General features: G+C 39.3%; 1 protein-coding gene across 1 annotated transcript in view; it reads right to left on the bottom strand.

Moving 5' to 3' along the window:
* Positions 1-8,910, bottom strand: part of LOC122808427 — a 109,979-nt gene extending 101,069 nt beyond the window's left edge. The window contains exons 1-2 of the mRNA XM_044079389.1: positions 8,659-8,910; positions 6,866-7,213 (exon numbers count right to left, since the gene is read on the bottom strand). Coding sequence (XP_043935324.1) covers positions 6,866-7,213; positions 8,659-8,737 — 427 coding nt within the window. The 5' untranslated portion in view covers positions 8,738-8,910. The remainder of the gene's footprint in view (positions 1-6,865; positions 7,214-8,658) is intronic.
* Positions 8,911-10,342: the final 1,432 nt, after the last annotated feature.

Here is a 10,342-nt window from a genome sequence, read left to right on the forward strand (position 1 = left end):
CAGATCTCTTGGATCAATACATATTCTGATATCATCTGAGCTTTTCTTATGAGCTACTACCATGGAGGATACCCATTCAGTAGGTTCTTCTACTAGACAAATTACTCCTAGCTTCACCATTTTGTCTAGCTTGGCTTTGACTCTGCTCTGCATAGCTACTGGAACTTTCCGTGCTGGTCTGGCAACTGGGCTGACCTCTTGGTCTAACTTCATAGAGTACACAACTGGTAGTTTGCCTAGTTTGTCTGCAAAACTATCAGCATACTCAGAAAAAATAGTTTGGGTGAAATTTGAGCTGTTGTCATGCAGGCTTACCTGGTGGACTTATTTACTAAATGAAAGCAGTCCCATTTTCAAACTGTCTCTGAGGCCCAGTAATGACTGCACGTGTCTCATGACTATGAAAACTTTCAAGTCATAGTCGTTCCCAGCAGAATAACATGAAAGCACTACTGAGCCTTCAATTTGAATCTCCTCATCACCATAAGCATAGAGCTTCGCAAACTTTGTCAAATCAAGCTGATCTGCAGCTTTTCATAGGTTCATAGGTGCGTACCAGGCTAATGGCCATGGAGCCTTTACAAGCCTAGCCCATAGAAGTGCACTGGCATTGTGCCACCCAACGTTAGTTCACAGTGCCTCTATCAATTAGAGTCACTGGAGTGATCCCTGGGGTGGACTTCTATTATCCATCCACTCATCAAGATTTCTCTTGAAGAAGGACAGCAAGGTGCTCTGCTTGACATGTAAGGGAAGTCTATTCTAGAGCATGGGCAGTCTCTGGGTGAGGAACCTGTCCCTCCAGCATGTTCTGTTGATTGTGGTAATGAGGTTGAGGTCTCTGGAGCATGTAGTGTGGAGGAATTGGGATTTCTTTAGATGTAGCATTTCTAACAGAGCTGGGTCAGACATGGCTTTCTAAGTCAAGCAGAGATTGTCTCTAAGTAGGCAATATGATACAGAGAATAGCTGGAGTCTTTTGAGTCTGTCTGTGAAGGACATACATTTAATGCCTAGAATCCTCTTTGTGAGGTACTTCTGTGGATTCTCCAGTTGTTGCAGGTGTCTAGTGAGGTACATGCCAAATGGGGCACTATACTCAATGGTTGGTCTAATGAGGGAAGAGTAGAGAGAGACAATGACCTCTTTCTTCCTGGATGCAAAACCCTTGGTAATGACATCTGCCAGATAGAAGGACTTTCTGACCACAGTGGCAATGTGGTGGTCGAAGGAGAAGTTGCTGTCAACCTGCATCTGCAGACCTCTTATAACACCTTCAGTGTTCAACGGGCTCCCATCGATGTGGTAATTAGTGGGAACTGAGTTTTTCCCCAATAAAGGCTGGCCCTCCTGTAGTTCCACTCTGCAGGGAAAACTCTCTCTAAACTCCACAGTCTTTACTGTGGCCAGCATTGAAGGAAATGTTGTTCGTGGATTTGTGCTTCTATTTTTGGGAACTGAGTTTTTACAAAAGGGATGATGACACATTTTTTGATGTTAAGGTTAAGACCATGGTTTCAATACTAGTCATCTGTCTCAGTGAGGCCTTTCTGTAAGGTGTCTGCATCACTTGGGGGAGTTAATAATGGCTCCCAACTTGTAGTCATCTGCAAACTTGGTCAGCCAGAGTTCCTTTGTGTTGGCCTGGACTTCTGAGAAGTAGATTCCAAGCAGGAGAGGACCAAGAACTGATCCCTGTGGGACTCCACTTGTGACTGGTCTGCAGTCTGATTTGGAGTCTGCTACTTTCACACTGTGTGTTCCATCTGTGAGCCAATTTGCAACCCACCTAGTGATAAAGGGGTTGATACCTAGTTTGGTGAGTTTATCAATAATTCCCGCGTGAGGAATGGTATCAAAGGTCTTGGCCAGATCAAAGTAGGCTGTATGCACTGCCTCACATTCATCCACAACCCTTGTGACTGACTCAAAGAAGTCAACCAGGTTGAGCAGGCATGATCTCCCTTTCACAAAGCCAAATTGCGTGGGGTCTAGAATTTGGAGATTTCCTATACCTTTGTTAATCAGGTCCATGATGATGCACTCCATAGCTTTACATATCAGACTCGTCAGGCTAATGGGGCGATAATTCCCAGGGTCTGTAGTCGCTCCCCCTTTATGGAGAGGGATGACTGTAGCAGTGCGCCATTCGGTAGGGACAAAGTCTGAGGTGAGGCTGTGACTAAACAGTGCACATAGATGTGGTGCCAGTTCACTTTGTAGTTCATGCAGAACACAGCCAGGGATATTATTGGGTCCCATGGACGATGTATTCTTGGCCTTGGACAATGCAGCTTTAACTTGTGCTGCAGTAATGCTGGGTGCCTGGCATTCTTCTGGTATTGGGATTGGTCCTTTAGGGGGAACAGAGGGGTAAAGTTGGCATTGAATATGTCGACCAGTATGTTGGTAATATCTGTTGGCTCAGTAGGAGGTACCATTGTGCAGTATCTTAGAACAAATATGGGTATTGCCATGGACGCTCTTGATATAGTTATAGAAGGCCTTATAATTGTTTTTAGTGTCTGCCACAATTCTGCCTTCATAGCTGGCTTTAGAGGATTTGATGAGGAATCTCAACTTTTTGTTGAGGCTAATAAGGGAGTTTTTTCCAGTCTTGGGATTTCACCTTTTTCTGCAATGGTTTCTTCCTTCTGTTGTAGAGTTTAGTAATGGCAGGGGACCACCAGACTGGCTTCCTTTTTTTTGGAGGAGAGCGTCTTGGTTCTGTTGGGTATGGCTAATTCTATACATTTATGTTCATGTTCGTACAGTGCATTGGTGTATGACTCAGCAGTCATGCAGCTATTTTCCATTGGCATGGGTGCTGTGAAGTGAGCCACCTCTGTTTTAGGAGTCCAAAGTCAGCTTTGGAGAAGTTTTTCAAGGTGGTTACCTTTGCAGAGGGTGTGGGTGAGATGTGGATTTCCACAGTGATTAATTTATGGTCAGATCTGACCAGGGAGGGATTGACTATTGGTGTAGAGCAGTGGTCTAGCAAATGTTTCTGCTGACATAACATTGCACTTTGAGCCAGTATCTACTTTAAGCTCTACAGGACCCCCATTAATTCAAACAATACAAAAGATTTCATTCTTTGCTCACAAATCAAATGCATTAACTGTTTCACCAAGCACAGACTCACCATCAACATAAAAAGTAGGGCTGCATCTTTCTAATTGATCAACTTGCCGCTTGGAATGTCCTTGTTTAATAAAAGAATGCCCCTTATTTGATTTACAAAACCTTTTGAAATTATTCCATGTATTGCAAGAATGACACTGCTGACCAAAATCTACGCACTTTTCTTTTTTGGGTTCGTGATTTCCACTACAATTACAACACTTGACTATGAAACTAGGTGGGAGCACCTGTTTTGACTTTGCTGACTCACCCTTATTCTTCACTGGGTATGACCTGGAATTTGCTGGAAAGACTCTGGCAGCACCTGTTTTGACTTTGCTGACTCACCCTTGTGCTTCACTGGGTATGACCTGGAATTTGCTGGAAAGACTCTGGGTTTCCCAGGGACTGTTAAGGGACATGCAGTAGCTGCCATGTGCTTGGTCCTGTTTCTTTTAACCACGTGCTGCATACTATCAACATGAGCTTTGTCACTATGCCTTCCATAGCTATTCTCATTTGTAAGCATACCTGTGTGCCTTTCTGTAAGTTGGTATATCTGACAAATTTCAATGGCCTTATTTAGTGTTAAACCACTGTCTCAAAGCAAAATCTTTCTCACTGTGTCATCTTTAGTAACACACAAAAGCCTGTCTTTTATCAACTCACCCCTTCACCAAATCTGCAAGGTTTAGCCTTATTTCTCAAGTCAGTTATATATGCTGCAAAGTTTCACCAGGCTTTTGATCAGTTGTGTAATGTGCCTTTCCATTGTAATATTCATTTGGGGATTACACACTTCTCTAAATTTATGTTTTAAGCACTCTGGGTCTTCCCTTGTTTCAGCCGGTACCGCTATATGGCAGTATTCCCACTCCCCTGCAAACAGAGCAGATGCATACACAAATGAAAGCTCTCATTCAATGGCCTGTGAACCAGCCAAATTAAGTGGAATAAATGCTTTTGTACATGCATCTTTGTCAGAAAAGCAGCCTGTATGAAAATACTGTATTCCTGCTCAAACACTGTCCAATTTTCTGCAACACTGTTATCAAACACAAGTGGTGCGAGTCTGCAAAATCCTTCTGCCATGCCCACAGATTATAGTGCAACACAATGCAAAACAGCCCTTGTAATTATGTCCGAACATTCACACACACCAGGCACTTGTAATAATATTCAAATGTGCAATAAGCTCTTCACAAGACTGTACACTGCAAAATATGCCTTGAAATAACTGTACTTTGTGAAATAATCTTTGAAAAAACTTTACTTTGCGAAATAACTGCACTGTAATACTGGACACACTTGCAAACACTTTACACACTTTGGATATTTTGAATAGCTCTAGTTAATAAGAAAAAGTAGCATATAGCAAAAAATAAGGTTGTCTTCTTTGTTTTATACATTTTATGCAATTCAAATATTGTTTCAAACATTTCGTAATTATTTCAAATATTTTTATCAATATGTCATAGTTTCGGACATTTCGTGGAATAAGAACTTCCTTTTGAGCATTCTGAGTGCTTCGTTTTAAATTTGTAACAAAATAAACCATTTAAGAAAATGTTAGTACCTGGAATTTGTTTCTGACCTGTTTTGTGGGTTGTTTGAGAAGTACAGATGATCCATCCACTCCTGTATACTCCTCCCCCTCTAACTGGTTGCTTCATGGCTGTAACTCTGGTACCCATTCTGATACCATGTTGCTCTTCGTATGTGCATTAAGAAGACGTTGAGGCTTGGGTGTTTGTTTAAGTAGTTAACTGTATACAAACACATCAGTATGGATGGCAGGAACATTAAACGTTGACTGACTACATACTTGCATGCTCACACTTTGGCTGCTCACTCAAAATGGCACTGTTGCTTGCACGTGCTCAGTACTTACATGCCTGTGCTGACTCACTGGAAAAATTCTTAAAAGTATACCACACACTCTGATCTACAGATTTTAAACATTGTTCTTATACATTTAGAAAGTTATCAGAATAACATTTTGTTTTGGCATGCACTTTATGAAGCATAAGAAGGCTGACACTTGAATGCTTCTTATTATTAACTGCAATGTTTGACAATATGTCAAAATATAACAACTTTTATGGGGAACAGACCAAAAATATGAGACAAAAATCAGGGCCAATCTGGAGAAACAGAAAACAGTTGAGAGCTATGCAAAGATTTACATGTAAGCATGTGGAAACTTCTACGGGACTGAATATAAATCAAGTGAGAAAGAACAGACAGAAGCAAATATTATCACCTTAAAACAGGTTCATAATACATTTAATACTCTTGAACGATGTGGTTAAATATTGTGTTTCCTTTAAAACTATGCAGCAGCCTAGCTTCATTTAAATAATAACTGGCACCAGTGGGATTTATTTACGTACACTTGCACCTGTTAAGGTTGGGTCCAGACAACAAAAATTGAATGACCAAATGGTCTGGATACATTTTAATTAAACTCCCCCAAAATCCACGTTATGCCATGAATTATTACTGTTAGGCAGTTGTTTTAGGTGTGAATGGACGCCATCCAGAATGTGTCTGGTGAATACTTAAATGAACATTTTAAAATTAAAAAAATAAAATTGTATAATATTTAGTATACACCCCAGTGACAGATCATAAAATATTGAAATATGTGAACATCTGAATTGATCTAATATCCAAACACATAGGCATTCCCTCTCTTCTCTATCTCTCCCTTGTCTCTCACACATACAAATACATGCACGCCCACACTTATTTCAAAGACTAGCACTCAATAAAAACGACCTTATACCTACTTGATGACTATAATAGGCAATGCTGATATAAAACTCCATGAATTCTATTGTTTGAAATGTTGTGGGATCATGCTATTCGTGTGGCTATTGATTACACCAGGCGCCCAGACTTTTTTTCCAAACAGCTCACCTGTGGTATTATCCTTCCACAATATGCTACATACCTCTCAAGTGTACCTAATTTTGAGGAAAGTTCCTCATTTGGAATCCTAAAATATTCATGTTCCTCGAAGTTCCACTTTGAAAGGAACTGCCACAAACTCAGTATTAGCGATATTTAAATGATATCAATGGTAAATATACAGAATCATATTACTTCATTAACAAATCTATAAGTAAAAATATCACATTTAGCCATCCTATGAGCTTCCTAGTTGAAGTTGTTAGTAAGCCATTAGTAAGTATTCCACATTTTGCCCATTTGTTCCACATTATGAGAGGTAGTGTTCCTCATTTTGGATAGCTATGGCACACTGTGTTACTTACTGCAGTATCCTACTACAATTTAGCACAACCCCAGTGTTAATTGGCAACTTCATAATCAAGGGCAGTGCAGCCTGGTATAAATATTTATAAGTGCACTGAGTTTCGCAAACTACCTGTGAGTTGCTGGCAGTAGAATAAGGTCATTTACGTGAACTACATAAAACCCTATGACATGCTTCACTACTAGATTATGCAGCCTTCCAAACTCCGTCCCACACACAAAGTACACCGATGTAAATTAGACATAGTATTTTTGTTGTTATACTCTGACTTGGATGCATCCACTGTGGAATAATTTTGCAAAATCCAGTATTTTAAACAAGTATGCTATTATTCTTTAAATGATTTATCAGTTGCACAAAGACTTCAGAACTGCACTGGCAGTCGATATAATCTGCTTACAAGAAAATAGAACCTACATTACATAAAGCGCAAACGTGATAACTGAGATACACCTGACTTACCCAACACCTTTAACGTGAGATTGGACAGGACTTCGTTTCCTGATGTAAATACAATGCGCACCCAGTAAGTACCGCTGTCTGCCAACGTAGCATTCGCTATCCTCAACGAGTGACTTGGTTGCAGAACAGATTCCCTGCGGGTGTATTGGGAGCCTTCAGCCTGTACTCCATTTGCTACTCGCAGGATAAAGTTAGTCACGTCTACGGCTCCTCGATACCACGTACAAAGCACCACACTTTCGTCAATACTGATACCCAGAGTGACATTGTCTCCAAGTGCCGCCGTTACGGGATCATTGATAACGGTGATAGTCGCAGCAAGTGACAGCGGGAAACACAGGAGAAATGCTGTAAGGAAAAAGGGACGTTTAAATAAGTGAAAAGGAAATGTAATTTTCAGTTCTGACACCTCCCCTCCCCGTTTGACTCCTAAGCCCTTGATCAAGAATTCTGGACATGCTAAACTACTATGAGACAGTTGTCCAAAATCGGAAACGTTTTTAAAACAGTACTCCCATTCACCTTACCTGAACATATTTATTTTGCATTAACACGCGTTTTCTGAACTCAGTGAAGCGTGAAACTGCAATCTCCCGTAATGTACCAGAAAAATAAATTAAAAAAAATGTGTACGTGGGAAGAGGCAAATATGAGGTACGTACCTCTCAACTGTCCAGCTTTTCGCAGAATGTCCAGATTTTTGCCTCATATTTTAATTAGTTTCTCAAAAATGTGTTTTTCTGGCAAATCACAGATGGCTGAAGTTAATAAATAATGACAGACTGTTGAGTTTCGTATGTCAGCCCCTTTGGCAGATTCACGTTAAAGCAAAACCTGTTATCGTAGTAACTTTGCAGTTTATAAGAGCAATACTTAAAATTTGTCCTTGATTTGTGGTAATTGTAAAAAAAAAAATCGACTGCCAATCATTAGCGGACAGGAGTTCCGCTGTGGCGACCCCTAACCGGGAAAAGCCGAAAGAAGAAGAAAGTTTCTCCGTTATTCTTGTATTTGTCCACAGTTCGTGCGCTGAGGCCAAGAGGTATTGTGTTCATTGAGTTTACCATGTTACAATATATATGCTATTTTCCAGCAGTTAACCATCTGCTTCTACACCGTGTTTAAAATACCATTGTTAACAATTACCAAATTTTTTCCAAGATGTCTCCCGAACCCCCACCAATGTTCTCACTTACCTATATCCAAAAGGTGGCTATTAGTGTAGGTTCTTTACACTGTTAAAACTGCAGGATATTCTGCACCTTCGGTCACTACAAATTGTTTCTTTTCGCATTATTATCAGTACAGTATTAAAAGTTACTGCTGAAAAAATGAAATCGCACCTACTTCACATCAAATTAACGCGTTTCACACACAACATATAATACAAGGAAAGTTACAATGCATATTCTACAACATATTACAACATGTGCAATTTGGTCATTTTTTTTTAGCATTCAGTTGCCCAAACTATGACTCTCCTGGCAGAAGAGCAGGTGTAATCTCTATTCATGTATTGATCTTGGCAGTGTACACCTTACAACTGAGTGAATCCTGAGGGAAGGCAAACGGCTATCCATGTATACAAAGTAAGTTCTGGTAATGTATACTGGTAATACAGTATAATGGCCCAGTGGAAAAGAATATTACAGAAAAGCAACTCGGGTGTTAGTGTGAAGTTTGCAACCCATTCCAGAGTATAAATTGTGAAATAGCTCTAGCATAACCCCTTTAAATGCACTGCAACTTGAATTGCCTAACATATTGCACATAAAACATAAAGGAGACAGTACCTGAGAAGAAAACACACCCGTTTTTAAAAAGGAATTCTTGGGAGGTCCTTTTGATACCATTACTGCAGGAAACAGCCATTGTTAGAGTCGCTACTGCTGCATACAGTCCTTAACGTGACTAACTTCAGAACCTTGTCTTAATGGCAAAATAATCGATGAACCTTGAAAGGAATTCACCTTAAAGCCATACTTTATTGTACCATTTTTCCTGCCTTGTAGTAACACTCAGCCTTCTCCGTCGTTCACACTCTATACACACGCACAAACCCATATGCACAAAAAAATAAAAAAATGTTGGGCTCGTCCGCAAGGTAGGTAAAACCCGCCCCAAAACTGGTACAGGAAGTGTCTGCTTCAATTAATCGGTAGCGCCAGGGACTCGATTCTGTTACAATATGGTAATGCACAGCGCGATGTTTGTATATATTATTTAGTTGCAAACACGATCGCTAGCACATACTGCAAAACGGAAGCACCTGACTATATCATACATTCAATTAACAATACGGATACATCAAAAAAATATTTAAGGAAAAGAATCATTAGATCAGTACATACCTTTGACAAGGATCAAACTTTTTGAGAATAAAAATATCAATATTTCTATGTCAGTAACCAATTAAACGGTGTTTTGTGTGTGCAGTTTTCTACATTGTATGCTTTTGTAAAAAGTTAAGGCTCTACTCATTGGAAGTTACAGTGCAAACTTCCAGAGCTCCATTGGTCGGAGTGAGCTAACTGTCTATCTGTCACATAGAATAAAAACACCAGGCCAAACAGATTTCTTAAAACAGAAAACAAAATGGAGCAGGTAAAACAGAAAGCAACTCTATCAGTTTTAGCATGATAACAGTAATAGGCATATATTTTTTTCAATATACTTTCACAAGGTGGTGAACAAGAAAAGAAGAAACATATATATTTTCCAGAACCATGTTAAATATAGCTATGCAGACCTCAAAGAATACCTGTTTGACCTCCCAGTAAAACAAAAGACAGACAGAAGGTTAGTTTAATAAACAGTGCAGACAAAAGACAAGAAAGTTGATATCAGTCAAATTTCAGCTAAAGCTGTTTTGTATCAGACAAAGCAACAGTGATTTGGGTGAAATGGTCATAATAAGAAAAAATATATATATTATTTTAGCTGTTCTTGTCAGAAGGTAAGATCTGAGCAAGATAAGCTGTTACATGGCTAAGACATCAAAAGGTACAAATTATATTATGCTTGCGTTAATGGGCACTTAATTGATAACAAAAATATGCTACTAAGAAGATTTTTGTTTGATTCCTGGCTAACTTGCTAATCTGACACATAAAGAATGAAATATTTTATAATGCATGGAAAAATTCAGAGACATTTCATTTCAAAGCTGATATGTCAGGAAACTACAGATAATATTTTAATATGCGCATTTGATAGTTCATAAGGAAATGTTAACTTGGATTTTATTTTTTTGGGTGAATATATATTTGGTTGGGGGGGGGTGGCCTAATGGTTAAGGTGTTTGCCTTACAAACACAAGATTCAGGGTTTGAGTCTCACAAGGGATAATTGGCTAGGCTTAAAATGGCTCGCAAGGGCAGTTAGCTTAGTACTGATCTATGAACCTATATATATATATATACCATAATTTACATTTTTTAACACCTTTCTTGAATTATCAGGCAATACATATGCAAA

This window comes from Protopterus annectens, chromosome 8.part0, assembly GCF_019279795.1.
Source record: "Protopterus annectens isolate FY-2018-M chromosome 8.part0, PAN1.0, whole genome shotgun sequence".
NCBI classification, from domain to species: domain Eukaryota; kingdom Metazoa; phylum Chordata; order Ceratodontiformes; family Protopteridae; genus Protopterus; species Protopterus annectens.